Source organism: Glandiceps talaboti, chromosome 3 (assembly GCF_964340395.1).
Source record: "Glandiceps talaboti chromosome 3, keGlaTala1.1, whole genome shotgun sequence".
In the NCBI taxonomy this organism is placed as follows: Eukaryota; Metazoa; Hemichordata; class Enteropneusta; family Spengelidae; genus Glandiceps; species Glandiceps talaboti.
In genome coordinates, this window is record NC_135551.1 from 3,375,030 (window position 1) to 3,394,527 (window position 19,498).

The 19,498-nt window shown below is 36.9% G+C and overlaps 1 protein-coding gene across 1 annotated transcript in view; it reads left to right on the forward strand.

Annotated features, from left to right (window-relative positions):
• Nucleotides 1–13,703, forward strand: part of LOC144433448 (E3 ubiquitin-protein ligase SHPRH-like) — a 55,485-nt gene extending 41,782 nt beyond the window's left edge. Inside the window, exons 25-28 of the mRNA XM_078121766.1 lie at nt 783–875; nt 10,086–10,264; nt 11,798–11,878; nt 12,495–13,703. Of these exons, the coding sequence (XP_077977892.1) occupies nt 783–875; nt 10,086–10,264; nt 11,798–11,878; nt 12,495–12,606 (465 nt within the window). The 3' untranslated portion in view covers nt 12,607–13,703. The remainder of the gene's footprint in view (nt 1–782; nt 876–10,085; nt 10,265–11,797; nt 11,879–12,494) is intronic.
• Nucleotides 13,704–19,498: the final 5,795 nt, after the last annotated feature.

Consider the following 19,498-nt stretch of genomic DNA (forward strand, 5'->3'; position numbering starts at 1 on the left):
GTTATTCTGCAGATTTTCTTCAAAACATTTTGACACAATTGGCCCTAGCAACCATGACCACGCCCTTAGCAACAATCAAATGGCAGTATATTTTGGTTAAATAACAACATCATCTGGTAGGCAAATGAGTAAACATTCAAAAAATGTATGCAAATATTCTAGCAACCATGACCACGCCCATAGCAACAGCCAAATGGTCGTGTATTTCACAAAGATAACAACAGGGATTAATAGAAATTGAATAAACATTCAAAAAATGTATGTAAATGTGCCTAGCAACAAGACCATGCCCATAGCAATGGCCAAATGATCACGTATGTTGCAAAGATAATATCAGGAATTCATACACAAGTGAACAGAAAGATTAAAAAATGTATGCAAATCTATCTAGCAACATGACCACGCCCATAGCAATGGCCAAATGATCATGTATATCGCAAAGATAGCAACATGGTTGGATAAGCAACTGGATAGTCATTCAGCAAATGAACACCTATTGTTAGCATGGACTAGCATATGGATAAACATTTTTAAAAACTGTACAGTTGTGCTACAATGCCATTGGCGGTAATTTTTCCTAATCCCGCCACTTTTTTGAATCACTGCATGGACCCCACTGGAAACTTGACTTTGTGGGTTATCTAACTAACTCAACAAGTGTTGATTTTAAATTACTGAAATAAACTAATCTCATGGAAAATTATGTTTTCATTCTTAACTGAGTTATCTGGCCTGATCCTGTCATTCTATTATCATTTTGACTTTGATGTGTTTCATTTCAGTGGCAGGATGTATTAGATGTAATAGGCCAAGCACTGACAGACAATGGTATTGAGTATAGGTACATTACTAATGCTGGACATAGACATTTCCAGGTAAGTGTCAAAGTCAACACTCTTATCGAAGGTTGTTGCCAAATTCAAACATGGCTGACACATTTATTCATCAAATTATAAATTACTGATATCTTTAGCATCTGTAGCTAGCACTTTTTATCACAAATAGCACTAACTTAGTTTATACAGTGCAGCAGTCTACCCTAGCTCTACAAATATAGCACTAACTTAGTTTATACAGTGCAGTAGTCTACCCTAACTCTACAAATATAGCACTAACTTAGTTTATACAGTGCAGTAGTCTACCCTAACTCTACAAATATAGCACTAACTTAGTTTATACAGTGCAGTAGTCTACCCTAGCTCTACAAATATAGCACTAACTTAGTTTATACAGTGCAGCAGTCTACCCTAACTCTACAAATATAGCACTAACTTAGTTTATACAGTGCAGTAGTCTACCCTAACTCTACAAATATAGCACTAACTTAGTTTATACAGTGCAGTAGTCTACCCTAGCTCTACAAATATAGCACTAACTTAGTTTATACAGTGCAGCAGTCTACCCTAGCTCTACAAATATAGCACTAACTTAGTTTATACAGTGCAGTAGTCTACCCTAACTCTACAAATATAGCACTAACTTAGTTTATACAGTGCAGCAGTCTACCCTAGCTCTACAAATATAGCACTAACTTAGTTTATACAGTGCAGTAGTCTACCCTAACTCTACAAATATAGCACTAACTTAGTTTATACAGTGCAGTAGTCTACCCTAACTCTACAAATATAGCACTAACTTAGTTTATACAGTGCAGCAGTCTACCCTAGCTCTACAAATATAGCACTAACTTAGTTTATACAGTGCAGTAGTCTACCCTAACTCTACAAATATAGCACTAACTTAGTTTATACAGTGCAGTAGTCTACCCTAACTCTACAAATATAGCACTAACTTAGTTTATACAGTGCAGTAGTCTACCCTAACTTTACAAATATAGCACTAACTTAGTTTATACAGTGCAGTAGTCTACCCTAACTTTACAAATATAGCACTAACTTAGTTTATACAGTGCAGTAGTCTACCCTAACTTTACAAATATAGCACTAACTTAGTTTATACAGTGCAGTAGTCTACCCTAACTCTACAAATATAGCACTAACTTAGTTTATACAGTGCAGTAGTCTACCCTAGCTCTACAAATATAGCACTAACTTAGTTTATACAGTGCAGCAGTCTACCCTAGCTCTACAAATATAGCACTAACTTAGTTTATACAGTGCAGTAGTCTACCCTAACTCTACAAATATAGCACTAACTTAGTTTATACAGTGCAGTAGTCTACCCTAACTCTACAAATATAGCACTAACTTAGTTTATACAGTGCAGTAGTCTACCCTAGCTCTACAAATATAGCACTAACTTAGTTTATACAGTGCAGCAGTCTACCCTAGCTCTACAAATATAGCACTAACTTAGTTTATACAGTGCAGCAGTCTACCCTAGCTCTACAAATATAGCACTAACTTAGTTTATACAGTGCAGCAGTCTACCCTAGCTCTACAAATATAGCACTAACTTAGTTTATACAGTGCAGCAGTCTACCCTAGCTCTACAAATATAGCACTAACTTAGTTTATACAGTGCAGCAGTCTACCCTAGCTCTACAAATATAGCACTAACTTAGTTTATACAGTGCAGCAGTCTACCCTAGCTCTACAAATATAGCACTAACTTAGTTTATACAGTGCAGTAGTCTACCCTAGCTCTACAAATATAGCACTAACTTAGTTTATACAGTGCAGTAGTCTACCCTAACTCTACAAATATAGCACTAACTTAGTTTATACAGTGCAGTAGTCTACCCTAGCTCTACAAATATAGCACTAACTTAGTTTATACAGTGCAGCAGTCTACCCTAGCTCTACAAATATAGCACTAACTTAGTTTATACAGTGCAGTAGTCTACCCTAGCTCTACAAATATAGCACTAACTTAGTTTATACAGTGCAGCAGTCTACCCTAGCTCTACAAATATAGCACTAACTTAGTTTATACAGTGCAGCAGTCTACCCTAGCTCTACAAATATAGCACTAACTTAGTTTATACAGTGCAGCAATCTACCCTAACTCTACAAATATAGCACTAACTTAGTTTATACAGTGCAGTAGTCTACCCTAACTCTACAAATATAGCACTAACTTAGTTTATACAGTGCAGCAGTCTACCCTAGCTCTACAAATATAGCACTAACTTAGTTTATACAGTGCAGCAATCTACCCTAACTCTACAAATATAGCACTAACTTAGTTTATACAGTGCAGTAGTCTACCCTAGCTCTACAAATATAGCACTAACTTAGTTTATACAGTGCAGCAGGCTACCCAAGCTCTACAAATATAGCACTAACTTAGTTTATACAGTGCAGCAGTCTACCCTAACTCTACAAATATAGCACTAACTTAGTTTATACAGTGCAGTAGTCTACCCTAGCTCTACAAATATAGCACTAACTTAGTTTATACAGTGCAGCAGTCTACCCTAGCTTTACAAATATAGCACTAACTTAGTTTATACAGTGCAGTAATCTACCCTAGCTCTACAAATATAGCACTAACTTAGTTTATACAGTGCAGTAGTCTACCCTAACTCTACAAATATAGCACTAACTTAGTTTATACAGTGCAGTAGATTACCCTAGCTCTACAAATATAGCACTAACTTAGTTTATACAGTGCAGTAGTCTACCCTAGCTCTACAAATATAGCACTAACTTAGTTTATACAGTGCAGTAGATTACCCTAGCTCTACAAATATAGCACTAACTTAGTTTATACAGTGCAGTAGTCTACCCTAACTCTACAAATATAGCACTAACTTAGTTTATACAGTGCAGTAGTCTACCCTAGCTCTACAAATATAGCACTAACTTAGTTTATACAGTGCAGCAGTCTACCCTAGCTCTACAAATATAGCACTAACTTAGTTTATACAGTGCAGCAGTCTACCCTAGCTCTACAAATATAGCACTAACTTAGTTTATACAGTGCAGCAATCTACCCTAACTCTACAAATATAGCACTAACTTAGTTTATACAGTGCAGCAGTCTACCCTAACTCTACAAATATAGCACTAACTTAGTTTATACAGTGCAGCAGTCTACCCTAGCTCTACAAATATAGCACTAACTTAGTTTATACAGTGCAGTAGTCTACCCTAACTCTACAAATATAGCACTAACTTAGTTTATACAGTGCAGTAGTCTACCCTAGCTCTACAAATATAGCACTAACTTAGTTTATACAGTGCAGTAGTCTACCCTAGCTCTACAAATATAGCACTAACTTAGTTTATACAGTGCAGCAGTCTACCCTAGCTCTACAAATATAGCACTAACTTAGTTTATACAGTGCAGCAGTCTACCCTAGCTCTACAAATATAGCACTAACTTAGTTTATACAGTGCAGTAGTCTACCCTAACTCTACAAATATAGCACTAACTTAGTTTATACAGTGCAGCAGTCTACCCTAGCTCTACAAATATAGCACTAACTTAGTTTATACAGTGCAGCAGTCTACCCTAGCTCTACAAATATAGCACTAACTTAGTTTATACAGTGCAGTAGTCTACCCTAGCTCTACAAATATAGCACTAACTTAGTTTATACAGTGCAGTAGTTTACCCTAGCTCTACAAATATAGCACTAACTTAGTTTATACAGTGCAGTAGTCTACCCTAGCTCTACAAATATAGCACTAACTTAGTTTATACAGTGCAGTAGTCTACCCTAGCTCTACAAATATAGCACTAACTTAGTTTATACAGTGCAGCAGTCTACCCTAGCTCTACAAATATAGCACTAACTTAGTTTATACAGTGCAGCAGTCTACCCTAGCTCTACAAATATAGCACTAACTTAGTTTATACAGTGCAGCAGTCTACCCTAGCTCTACAAATATAGCACTAACTTAGTTTATACAGTGCAGCAGTCTACCCTAGCTCTACAAATATAGCACTAACTTAGTTTATACAGTGCAGTAGTCTACCCTAGCTCTACAAATATAGCACTAACTTAGTTTATACAGTGCAGTAGTCTACCCTAGCTCTACAAATATAGCACTAACTTAGTTTATACAGTGCAGTAGTCTACCCTAGCTCTACAAATATAGCACTTACTTAGTTTATACAGTGCAGCAGTCTACCCTAGCTCTACAAATATAGCACTAACTTAGTTTATACAGTGCAGCAGTCTACCCTAGCTCTACAAATATAGCACTAACTTAGTTTATACAGTGCAGTAGTCTACCCTAGCTCTACAAATATAGCACTAACTTAGTTTATACAGTGCAGTAGTCTACCCTAGCTCTACAAATATAGCACTAACTTAGTTTATACAGTGCAGTAGTCTACCCTAGCTCTACAAATATAGCACTAACTTAGTTTATACAGTGCAGTAGTCTACCCTAGCTCTACAAATATAGCACTAACTTAGTTTATACAGTGCAGTAGTCTACCCTAACTCTACAAATATAGCACTAACTTAGTTTATACAGTGCAGTAGTCTACCCTAACTCTACAAATATAGCACTAACTTAGTTTATACAGTGCAGTAGTCTACCCTAGCTCTACAAATATAGCACTAACTTAGTTTATACAGTGCAGTAGTCTACCCTAACTCTACAAATATAGCACTAACTTAGTTTATACAGTGCAGCAGTCTACCCTAACTCTACAAATATAGCACTAACTTAGTTTATACAGTGCAGCAGTCTACCCTAGCTCTACAAATATAGCACTAACTTAGTTTATACAGTGCAGCAATCTACCCTAACTCTACAAATATAGCACTAACTTAGTTTATACAGTGCAGTAGTCTACCCTAGCTCTACAAATATAGCACTAACTTAGTTTATACAGTGCAGCAGGCTACCCAAGCTCTACAAATATAGCACTAACTTAGTTTATACAGTGCAGCAGTCTACCCTAACTCTACAAATATAGCACTAACTTAGTTTATACAGTGCAGTAGTCTACCCTAGCTCTACAAATATAGCACTAACTTAGTTTATACAGTGCAGCAGTCTACCCTAGCTTTACAAATATAGCACTAACTTAGTTTATACAGTGCAGTAATCTACCCTAGCTCTACAAATATAGCACTAACTTAGTTTATACAGTGCAGTAGTCTACCCTAACTCTACAAATATAGCACTAACTTAGTTTATACAGTGCAGCAGTCTACCCTAGCTCTACAAATATAGCACTAACTTAGTTTATACAGTGCAGTAGTCTACCCTAGCTCTACAAATATAGCACTAACTTAGTTTATACAGTGCAGTAGTCTACCCTAGCTCTACAAATATAGCACTAACTTAGTTTATACAGTGCAGCAGTCTACCCTAACTCTACAAATATAGCACTAACTTAGTTTATACAGTGCAGTAGTCTACCCTAGCTTTACAAATATAGCACTAACTTAGTTTATACAGTGCAGCAGTCTACCCTAGCTCTACAAATATAGCACTAACTTAGTTTATACAGTGCAGCAGTCTACCCTAGCTCTACAAATATAGCACTAACTTAGTTTATACAGTGCAGCAGTCTACCCTAGCTCTACAAATATAGCACTAACTTAGTTTATACAGTGCAGCAATCTACCCTAACTCTACAAATATAGCACTAACTTAGTTTATACAGTGCAGCAGTCTACCCTAACTCTACAAATATAGCACTAACTTAGTTTATACAGTGCAGCAGTCTACCCTAGCTCTACAAATATAGCACTAACTTAGTTTATACAGTGCAGTAGTCTACCCTAACTCTACAAATATAGCACTAACTTAGTTTATACAGTGCAGTAGTCTACCCTAGCTCTACAAATATAGCACTAACTTAGTTTATACAGTGCAGTAGTCTACCCTAGCTCTACAAATATAGCACTAACTTAGTTTATACAGTGCAGCAGTCTACCCTAGCTCTACAAATATAGCACTAACTTAGTTTATACAGTGCAGCAGTCTACCCTAGCTCTACAAATATAGCACTAACTTAGTTTATACAGTGCAGTAGTCTACCCTAACTCTACAAATATAGCACTAACTTAGTTTATACAGTGCAGCAGTCTACCCTAGCTCTACAAATATAGCACTAACTTAGTTTATACAGTGCAGCAGTCTACCCTAGCTCTACAAATATAGCACTAACTTAGTTTATACAGTGCAGTAGTCTACCCTAGCTCTACAAATATAGCACTAACTTAGTTTATACAGTGCAGTAGTTTACCCTAGCTCTACAAATATAGCACTAACTTAGTTTATACAGTGCAGTAGTCTACCCTAGCTCTACAAATATAGCACTAACTTAGTTTATACAGTGCAGTAGTCTACCCTAGCTCTACAAATATAGCACTAACTTAGTTTATACAGTGCAGCAGTCTACCCTAGCTCTACAAATATAGCACTAACTTAGTTTATACAGTGCAGTAGTTTACCCTAGCTCTACAAATATAGCACTAACTTAGTTTATACAGTGCAGTAGTCTACCCTAGCTCTACAAATATAGCACTTACTTAGTTTATACAGTGCAGCAGTCTACCCTAGCTCTACAAATATAGCACTAACTTAGTTTATACAGTGCAGCAGTCTACCCTAGCTCTACAAATATAGCACTAACTTAGTTTATACAGTGCAGTAGTCTACCCTAGCTCTACAAATATAGCACTAACTTAGTTTATACAGTGCAGTAGTCTACCCTAGCTCTACAAATATAGCACTAACTTAGTTTATACAGTGCAGTAGTCTACCCTAGCTCTACAAATATAGCACTAACTTAGTTTATACAGTGCAGTAGTCTACCCTAGCTCTACAAATATAGCACTAACTTAGTTTATACAGTGCAGTAGTCTACCCTAACTCTACAAATATAGCACTAACTTAGTTTATACAGTGCAGTAGTCTACCCTAACTCTACAAATATAGCACTAACTTAGTTTATACAGTGCAGTAGTCTACCCTAGCTCTACAAATATAGCACTAACTTAGTTTATACAGTGCAGTAGTCTACCCTAACTCTACAAATATAGCACTAACTTAGTTTATACAGTGCAGCAGTCTACCCTAGCTCTACAAATATAGCACTAACTTAGTTTATACAGTGCAGTAGTCTACCGTAGCTCTACAAATATAGCACTAACATATTAGTTTATACAGTGCAGTAGTCTACCCTAGCTCTACAAATATAGCACTAACTTAGTTTATACAGTGCAGTAGTCTACCGTAGCTCTACAAATATAGCACTAACTTAGTTTATACAGTGCAGCAGTCTACCCTAACTCTACAAATATAGCACTAACTTAGTTTATACAGTGCAGTAGTCTACCCTAGCTCTACAAATATAGCACTAACTTAGTTTATACAGTGCAGTAGTCTACCCTAGCTCTACAAATATAGCACTAACTTAGTTTATACAGTGCAGTAGTCTACCCTAGCTCTACAAATATAGCACTAACTTAGTTTATACAGTGCAGTAGTCTACCGTAGCTCTACAAATATAGCACTAACTTAGTTTATACAGTGCAGCAGTCTACCCTAACTCTACAAATATAGCACTAACTTAGTTTATACAGTGCAGTAGTCTACCCTAGCTCTACAAATATAGCACTAACTTAGTTTATACAGTGCAGTAGTCTACCCTAGCTCTACAAATATAGCACTAACTTAGTTTATACAGTGCAGTAGTCTACCCTAGCTCTACAAATATAGCACTAACTTAGTTTATACAGTGCAGTAGTCTACCCTAGCTCTACAAATATAGCACTAACTTAGTTTATACAGTGCAGTAGTCTACCCTAGCTCTACAAATATAGCACTAACTTAGTTTATACAGTGCAGTAGTCTACCCTAACTCTACAAATATAGCACTAACTTAGTTTATACAGTGCAGTAGTCTACCCTAACTCTACAAATATAGCACTAACTTAGTTTATACAGTGCAGTAGTCTACCCTAGCTCTACAAATATAGCACTAACTTAGTTTATACAGTGCAGTAGTCTACCCTAGCTCTACAAATATAGCACTAACTTAGTTTATACAGTGCAGTAGTCTACCCTAGCTCTACAAATATAGCACTAACTTAGTTTATACAGTGCAGTAGTCTACCCTAGCTCTACAAATATAGCACTAACTTAGTTTATACAGTGCAGTAGTCTACCCTAGCTCTACAAATATAGCACTAACTTAGTTTATACAGTGCAGTAGTCTACCGTAGCTCTACAAATATAGCACTAACATATTAGTTTATACAGTGCAGTAGTCTACCCTAGCTCTACAAATATAGCACTAACATATTAGTTTATACAATGCAGTAGTCTACCGTAGCTCTACAAATATAGCACTAACTTAGTTTATACAGTGCAGCAGTCTACCCTAGCTCTACAAATATAGCACTAACTTAGTTTATACAGTGCAGTAGTCTACCCTAACTCTACAAATATAGCACTAACTTAGTTTATACAGTGCAGCAGTCTACCCTAGCTCTACAAATATAGCACTAACTTAGTTTATACAGTGCAGCAGTCTACCCTAGCTTTACAAATATAGCACTAACTTAGTTTATACAGTGCAATAGTCTACCCTAGCTTTACAAAAATTAGTCTTATCACTTTAAGTAACTGATAGCTGCAGCAGTGTTTCAAAAACTGTTTTGAACCCTTTATACTAAAATGACTTGAATACATGAAGCTGTCAACTCTATATCTAAAATGCTGACACTAAAACTCACAGGTATTTTCATTCGTGCTTGCAGTGTTTTCTGTTGCACTTTCACTCACTACACGTTGTGAAAGTACTGCTAACAGAGAACACTGCAAGCACTCAATGTAAATACCCCAAGTACACCACACTTACACACTTGGATGTACTCAAAGTCACAAAATGATGACAATTGAATCTGAATGTTTGGTGCAGCATCACTAAGGATGTACTTCTAGTAAGATACAGTAACAATGCTGACAATGTATCAGAGAGAATTTTGAATTTTATTTTGTTGACTGTTAGTTGAAAGTGTATCGATAGATAAGAGTGTTTTTCACATTGTTTGCCAATACAGTACTGGTGAGATATTGCCCTTGTTGACATACATGTAACTTACCAGTACTAAATAGAGATGTTAAGATTCACCCATTTGTCATGTAACTTGCCTGTACTAAATAGCGATGTTAAGATTTACCCATTTGTCCTGCTGACAGACAAACTTACTGGATTTCAAACATGATAGAAGTGTGAGTACATTGCTGTTACCAGTACACTGTGGTAGTCATGGATTGAATATCATTGAGGCGACACATGTACTCCTTGTAGAGCCTATTATAAATCCAGCTAGTGAACTCCAGGCAGTTGGCAGAGTACATCGTATTGGCCAAACTAAGTAAGTATCCATGTTTGTTTCATATGGGATATGTACACATAAAGAGTATCTATTATTATGGGTTAACCAGTGGTTACTTGCATCTTTTTGTATAATCTCCTGTTTGTGATATTGTCTGCTGCACTTGTACCCTCTTTGAACACGTGAAAGTATGGCCACAGAGAACACATGAAAGTATGGCAACAGAGAACACATGAAAGTATGGCCACAGAGAACACATGAAAGTATGGCCACAGAGAACACATGAAAGTATGGCCACAGAGAACACATGAAAGTATGGCCACAGAAAACATGAAAGTATGGCCACAGAACACATGAAAGTATGGCCACAGAGAACACATGAAAGTATGGCCACACAGAACACATGAAAGTATGGCCACAGAGAACACATGAAAGTATGGCCACAGAGAACACATGAAAGTATGGCCACAGAGAACACATGAAAGTATGGCCACACAGAACACATGAAAGTATGGCAACAGAGAACACATGAAAGTATGGCTGCAGTGTATACCATATACTATTGTGTACCATACTACAGTGTATACCATATACTATTGTGTACCATACTACAGTGTATACCATATACTATTGTGTACCATACTACAGTGTATACCATATACTATTGTCTACCATACTACAGTGTATACCATATACTATTGTCTACCATACTACAGTGTATACCATATACTATTGTCTACCATACTACAGTGTATACCATATACTATTGTCTACCATACTACAGTGTATACCATATACTATTGTCTACCATACTACAGTGTATACCATATACTATTGTCTACCATACTACAGTGTATACCATATACTATTGTGTACCATACTACAGTATATACCATATACTATTGTCTACCATACTACAGTGTATACCATATACTATTGTGTACCATACTACAGTGTATACCATATACTATTGTCTACCATACTACAGTGTATACCATATACTATTGTCTACCATACTACAGTGTATACCATATACTATTGTCTACCATACTACAGTGTATACCATATACTATTGTCTACCATACTACAGTGTATACCATATACTATTGTGTAGCATACTACAGTGTATACCATATATTATTGTCTACCATACTACAGTGTATACCATATACTATTGTCTACCATACTACAGTGTATACCATATACTATTGTCTACCATACTACAGTGTATACCATATACTATTGTCTAGCATACTACAGTGTATACCATATACTATTGTCTAGCATACTACAGTGTATACCATATACTATTGTCTACCATACTACAGTGTATACCATATACTATTGTCTACCATACTACAGTGTATACCATATACTATTGTCTACCATACTACAGTGTATACCATATACTATTGTCTACCATACTACAGTGTATACCTAGGCTATAATGAATTGACTGATGACAAGGTTGAAAAAAAAGATTACATGTAAAATACACATGAGGAATGAAAGACCGTCACAAAGACACTTAGACTACCAAATATTGAATATTACAGTTTGCTTCTGTTACAGGCCAACCATTGTTCATCGATTCCTTGTTGGAAATACCATAGAAGAAAGAATGCATGCCATGTTAAAACCACTGCATTCCAGGTAAGTGTGTGTTAAAATTCTTGTTTTAGCATCTCAGGGTGCCTAATAAACTGTAATCCCCCCCCCCCCCCACACACACACACACACACTCTCAAAGTAAGTATCTGACACTGTGTCTCCTTAGTGACTGAATAACAACACTGTGTCTCCTTAGTGACTGAATAACAACACTGTGTCTCCTTAGTGACTGAATAACAACACTGTGTCCTTTCTTCCATTCAATTGCCTTTATCCAAATGAAAACATTTCTCACCTTATAATTACCAAGGTATGAGTTTCATTCATAGTTAACCTACTACCTTGTCATCTTGCAGCAATTGTAAACTGATTAGGGCCATATTTTACCTCAATAGCGAAAATATGTTCAAAGTGTACATATACATGTGACAATAAGAGGCATTGACTGATTGCAACCAAATATGGCACAAATGTCAGATACATTAGCCTACATGTGTACATCACTTTGTTTCATGATCTTCATTATAATGGCTGAATGATGGACACATTTGTTGTATAAATTCAAAATATGAATTTGTAAGTGAAAATGTTGCCATGGGTGAATATGTCTTCATTGAAAACTTGTTTATTTAATTAGCCATTGCTTTCCTCCTTTCAGTGCTACATTGGATACAACCCAATCAGATGCAGCGATATTGACTATCAAAGATTTACGTCAGTTATTCAATCAGGAGCATCAACAAGATGACAGCAATGATAGTGTTTTGTGATCAGCACTGTTACAAGATTGCTATACCATTAGAGGATGGGTTGGCACTTACCCTGACATGGACTATACCATTACAGGATGGGTTGGCACTTACCCTGACATGGACTACCATAAGAGGATGAGTTGGCACTGTTACAAGATTCCTATACCATTACAGGATGGGTTGGCACTTACCCTGACATGGACTATACCATTACAGGATGGGTTGGCACTTACCCTGACATGGACTACCATTAGAGGATGGGTTGGCACTGTTACAAGATTCCTATACCATTACAGGATGGGTTGGCACTTACCCTGACATGGACTATACCATTACAGGATGGGTTGGCACTTACCCTGACATGGACTACCATAAGAGGATGAGTTGGCACTGTTACAAGATTCCTATACCATTACAGGATGGGTTGGCACTTACCCTGACATGGACTATACCATTACAGGATGGGTTGGCACTTACCCTGACATGGACTACCATTAGAGGATGGGTTGGCACTGTTACAAGATTCCTATACCATTACAGGATGGGTTGGCACTTACCCTGACATGGACTATACCATTACAGGATGGGTTGGCACTTACCCTGACATGGACTACCATTAGAGGATGGGTTGGCACTGTTACAAGATTCCTATACCATTACAGGATGGGTTGGCACTGTTACAAGATTCCTATGCCATTACAGGATGGGTTGGCACTTACCCTGACATGGACTATACCATTACAGGATGGGTTGGCACTGTTACAAGATTCCTATGCCATTACAGGATGGGTTGGCACTTACCCTGACATAGACTATACCATTAGAGGATGGGTTTGCACTTACCATGACATGGACTATACCATTAGAGAATTGGTTGACACTTACCCTGACATGGACTATACCATTAAAGGATGGGTTGGCACTTATTGAATTTCACATTTCTCTTAGCAAATATTGATCAAGTCTGACTAATTCATAGATGATAAAAATTGTGTTGTTTTAAGCAGTTTTAATTACCTGCACTATGTGTTCTTTAATTAATTATGTCATATGAAAAGAGAAAAATGTTATGTAAAAATTAGCATACATGTAGATTGCTTTGAATGTACAACTGTGTGGCAAATAAAGTTGAATGAAATAGTAAGCCTGGCTAAGACTGGAAATTTATTTATGAATGAGATTGTAAGTCCTGAGTAGGAGCAATCTGATTAAAATCTGAAGTAGAAATCTTGCTCCATTCTTTATATGTTTATATTTCCTTCCATGTTATTAGCCCAGCCCAGAGGGGGCTATTTGAACGACCCATGTCTGTCTCTCTGTCTGTCTGTCTGTCTGTCTGTCTGTCTGTCCATCTCTCTATGGACAGTCACATCCCTGACATCTGTGACTCAGTTCAACCAAACATTGCACAAATATCAAACAGTGTAGGAGCATGTGCATATTATTTAATTTTGTGACCTTTAACCTCTATGACAAAATTGTAGCCATATTTGTCGTAAAAATACACTTTTTGTCTCTTATCTCCAAAGCTTCATATTTATATGGACACCACTTAAGTGTCCACCCCCATTATTGATAATTAAAAAAGCCAAAATTTCTCTTTCTACCATAACTCAAGAAGTTGAACACAGAGACTCAATCTAATTGTCTACTACCTCATTAATATCAAAGGTAAGCTGTCTTTTTATACTTCGACCTTGACCTCAGTCTCAAAGGTCAAATATCAAAATTGCTCTGTAACTTATGAAGTTTTGTTTGTGCGCTTATGTTTATAAAGGTATGCCTGCAAGTGGGAAACTAAGCTTTGACCTTGACCTTCATTGTCAAGGTCAAATGGCAAATTGTTCAATAACTTTAGAAATCTTATAACCAGAGACATACATGTATTTCAATTGTGTACCTAGTCACGGTTTGAGGTAAGTTTACTTTTTATCACAACTGAACTAATAAGGTTCAGTAGTGCTATAGGCATCACTAAGAGTCTGTGTGTGTGTGTGTGTGTAAACCACTTAACGTCAAAAACTGCTGGACCGATTGCTGAGATTCTGAATGCTCAGTTCACATCTGCCTTTACCACAGATCGTAAAGATGACATCCCAGAAATGTACATGGTGGTCCATATCTAATAGCTGATAAGATACTAATTACAGAAAATGGTGTGCATAAACTCCTATCTACACTAAATGTGTCCAAAGCATCTGGGCCAAACAAACCATCGTAAACTGTTGGCCAAACTTCATTTCTATGGTGTACATGGAATGGAAGTACCCTAGTTTGGATCAAAAGTTTTCTTGAGGGCAGATAACACACAGTTTGATATAAATTACCCTCCTAAAGAAAATAAGGACAAAAGAGAGGGGTTTGGCGGCAAAACTGGATGTTCATCATTTATTGGAACTCCACCAATCAAGTTAGTACAAAACTATAAAATTCCAAGTACAAGGGTAAGCACAATAAACTGTAATACATGACTGAATGCCGAGTAAACAAGTGTTTTAAACTGTTTTGTGCGAAAGGCACCTCTACTAGCAAAGCAATGAAAGGTATCTAGAATATTTACTGGTTGACAGTTAAAGGGTGGGAGGGTGGGAAAACGAACGACATTACACGTTTGGTGAGAAAGTACTCCGAAAATGGACGCATGCGCAGACACCCTATGAAGTGTTTTGCATACTGCAAGATAACAGATGAGAGCAGTTCACAGATGATAATTAAAATAAATTAAATATTTACAACCAATGTTCTGGATTTTTCCAAAGCATATGACGTTGTAAACCATCGTAAACTGTTGGCCAAACAAACCATCGTAAACTGTTGGCCAAACTTCATTTCTATGGTGTACATGGAATGGAAGTACCCTAGTTTGGATCAAAAGTTTTCAAAATCCAGTGACGAGGTGCTCGTTTTGTGAAACGAGACTATTGTAGGAGATCCAGTGTAACAAATATGTTACAGAGTTTGAAATGGGAACCATTAGCAGATAGGCGCCCAAATGCAAGGCTGATACTACTGTTCGAAATGGTAAATGAGGAAATAGTAATCACTAGAGATGCTGATCTCCTAGCACCGGGTAGAAGAGGCCGTTTCAAGCACTTTCAGTTTAAACACCAAGCATATAAACACAGTTTCTTTTCTAGAACTTACTAAACCATGATATGATTGCCAGTCAGGACACTGACACATTCAAGGCTAAACTCCAAAAACATTATTACTAGGTTTTGTGTGCATCCCTCCCTCCTCAGCTGTGATATCCGTAAGAAGATTAGCTGGTATTATATAGATAGAAGTACAATATTAGAAATGGAGTTAATATAATTGTAAACCCATGTCAATAACTGCAATTGTGTAAACACATTGACCAGCTGCAGTTTGCACACTTCAAGGCACTTGTTTTTCCAGGTCATAATTGTTCAGTTTAATCATGGCACTGACTCAAAACTCCCCTCCCTTCATTGACCAAAATGTTTTGAACAGGTTTTGATTAATGAAATGTGATGAATGTCATTGATTTCAAAATAAATTTTAATAAATGTCATAAAAATGTTTTTTTTTTGTAGTACAACTGTTTCAGAACTAGATACTATTAATTCAATTCACTTACTACTGGCTATGTTGTCCAGTATATTGCTGACAACATGAAAGCTTTGAAAATAAATACATTTTAAAATACCAAGGAAATGTAATATTATTATCTGCTGACAAAATGTTACTCGCAGTATACAGTCACTCAATGATGGATACTCGGTTTAACATATTCCGGGGAAGATGTAAAATCTAATTTTCTTCCGAATCGTAACATTGCACTGTGTCTGTACTATAGAAGTCCTGGCTACAGTAAGTAGCCCTTTACTAGATCATCATCAAACAAGTCTGTGTTTATAACTTTATCAGTCATTCATATAATATATTCTCCGAGAATCCGAGTAATATTGTGTTCACCCTGTGATGTATTTCATTCTTGGTAGTTTATGGTGTAAAACAATAGCAAGACAAAGGGGGGTCTCACATGTAACCCGGTAACATTGTATTAAACTTGATGATGGTGGTAGCAGAGAATAAATGAAACACAAACACAGATAGGTTATTTCTAATAAGAAGACATGTAGTTCATACTATAGCTATGCCACGTAACAGTTCAGTAGTTTTTACATGATAAATCAACACATTAGGGGTGAGATCAATAGGTAAAAAACTAAATTCTTTTAGTAAGGCCTCAGACCCCCTTTCCCCCACCCCCTTCTAGCTAAATTGGTCAACACTTAAAATTATTGAACACAGCATAATCAATTTCAAATCAGTATGTAGTACTATGTAGTGCTATGAATACAAAGCCAGTATGTAGTGAGGAAAAATAGCTCTTTTATTGGCACTAATATACGTGCCAGTTTTCAATTTGACATTTTTATAAATGCTTGTATTGGGGTACAAAACATACATGTAGGATGAGACCCCCCTCCCCACCCCACACTAAAAGAATATAGTTTTGAACTATTGAATTATTGAACTGTTGATCTCAGCCCTAAATCAATTTGGGACTTCTAACGGAGATGATCGTAGAACGCGTACGTACAAAAATGTATAGGAACTAGACTTGAACTATATACATGGACATTGAATATCCAATATCCAGACACAGGCTAGGTAAGGCACTTTCAGTCAAAGTGTTTGCCACATATTATTTTGCCACATATTAAGCGATTGGTTATGTTTTGTACGCAATTCAACCAGTGTGTGAACTTAAGGGAAAATGACTACTGGTCATAAGGACCGACATGTAGCAAATGCTGCTGGTCCTTAAGGAAAACTGCTGGTCCATACTCAATGCAGTCCATGTTCACGACCTGTATCTACACCCCCCCCCCCCCATTTACAGATTAAATGATTTTGAACTTTAATATGATACAACATATGTTTAGATATAAAAGTAAAAGAGAGTACAACAAATTGTACACTATCCACTATTATTTCATAAAATGTCCACTCACAGAGTCAAAAAATAACTTGGAAGTAAATTTTGGATTCCCAACCAAGTAATTTTTGACTCTGTGAGTAGAGATTTTCATTTGTAACTATGGACCCAGAGACTATGAATATTCATTCTCGCATAATCTGTTCATATAGACTATAGTGGTCTGAGACTGAATGTATTCATTCAACCATAGAAATACAGATCCATAGATTGTAGATAATATGGGTGAATGAATCAATAAATCTACATTATCTGCAATCTCACAGTCACAGAGTCACAGAGATCACAGTCCTCTCCTTCCTCTCTGTACGATTCACTAAATTCTGAATCACGATAATCCAAAGTCAGATTCATCGTCTGTTGCAACAGCTGATGTAGCTTTCCAACTCTTAGCGAACGTACACCCACACATTCATCATAGCAGAAAGTTTTATCGCATAACTACCCCTCTTGAAAACTGTGTATTTGCTTTATTTCTTTTTCCATCCACACAGTGACACGGAGTGGTTTCATCGCCCCCCCCCCCATAAAGCCCTACTCGTATACCCTACCGTGGTGTATTGAGTATCGTCTCTGACTGTTTGTGTAAGAAATCTGACCATGATGAAGAGAACTATGGCTAAGCATGTCTTACAGTGCGAGTTTTTTTGACGTGGGAACGTGATATGGTAACTGTACTGTAACGTGTCATCCACTGCGTGTTTGGCATGATGCAGTAATTTTCCAGATACAACAATGGCAACAAAAATGCAACATTTCTAAGTCTACACGTTATTACAACATGACAGGACGTACATTATCATATGTATCAAATTGAAAGCAATCAGACTACGCATTTTTTACTGTTTTTACCAAAAAAAACCTATCGTACTGAAGGTATTTTACGAAGTGTACCTGCCTTCTTTATTAGTAAAACGCCATTTTCGTATGTTTTCCGTCAGTTTGTTTTGACCATGACAACGGACATGGGGAACTCCGGTAAAGTGATCGGGAAACCCGCTAACATTTACCGGCTTTAATACCAGCCTTTAAAAAAACAGTGTCTGTTTCGTCTTCTTCTTCGGAAGCTCATTGCCACCTTCTAAATATCGCCACATACTTTATAAATGCAACGTGGAACTGTCTCAAACACGTGAAGTTAAAAGTTTCATACACTTCGAACAGTAAACTTTACAACAATGAAATTCCGTACATGATTACGACATCACGGCGGAAAAAGACGCATGCGCTGAATGCGTAAAATGAGTCTGAATGTCTAAGACGTTCTGATTAGACGCTGTATATGGCGTTGAATGCCTGCCAATATTCGAAAATTCAATACTGCAATGACTATATGCAATACTGCAATGACTATATGCGATATGACTACATGAGATGATTACATGCGATATGACTACATGCGATGTGACTACATGAGATGACTACATGCGATATGACTACATGAGGTGACTACATGCGATGCGACTACATTAGATGACTACATGAGATGACTACATGCGATATGACTATATGAGATGACTACATGCGATATGACTACATGAGGTGACTACATGCGATGTGACTACATGAGATGACTACATGCGATATGACTACATGAGATGACTACATGCTATACTGCGATGCGAGATGATGACATGATATGCGGCGATTTTGTAATGACGTTATGCCATTCGTAGATTATTCAATATGCATAAGGGGTAGACCATTCGATATCCTGGGGGGCTTTGAAGATTGGTGGAGAGTCATTATTTTTTTTCCCACCTGCTTGCCTGAGAATTATTTTTTTCTCCTTCGCCTATGCTGGCAACTTTTTTTTTCTTTGCTTTTCTGAGATATCCGTATTTTTTTTTACGTCAATGTTGAACACCTACATTTGTTGCCACAATTTTCTGTTTGGTTTTGGCACACGGTAATAGAGAGAGTAAAAAGATGTTCTATGAC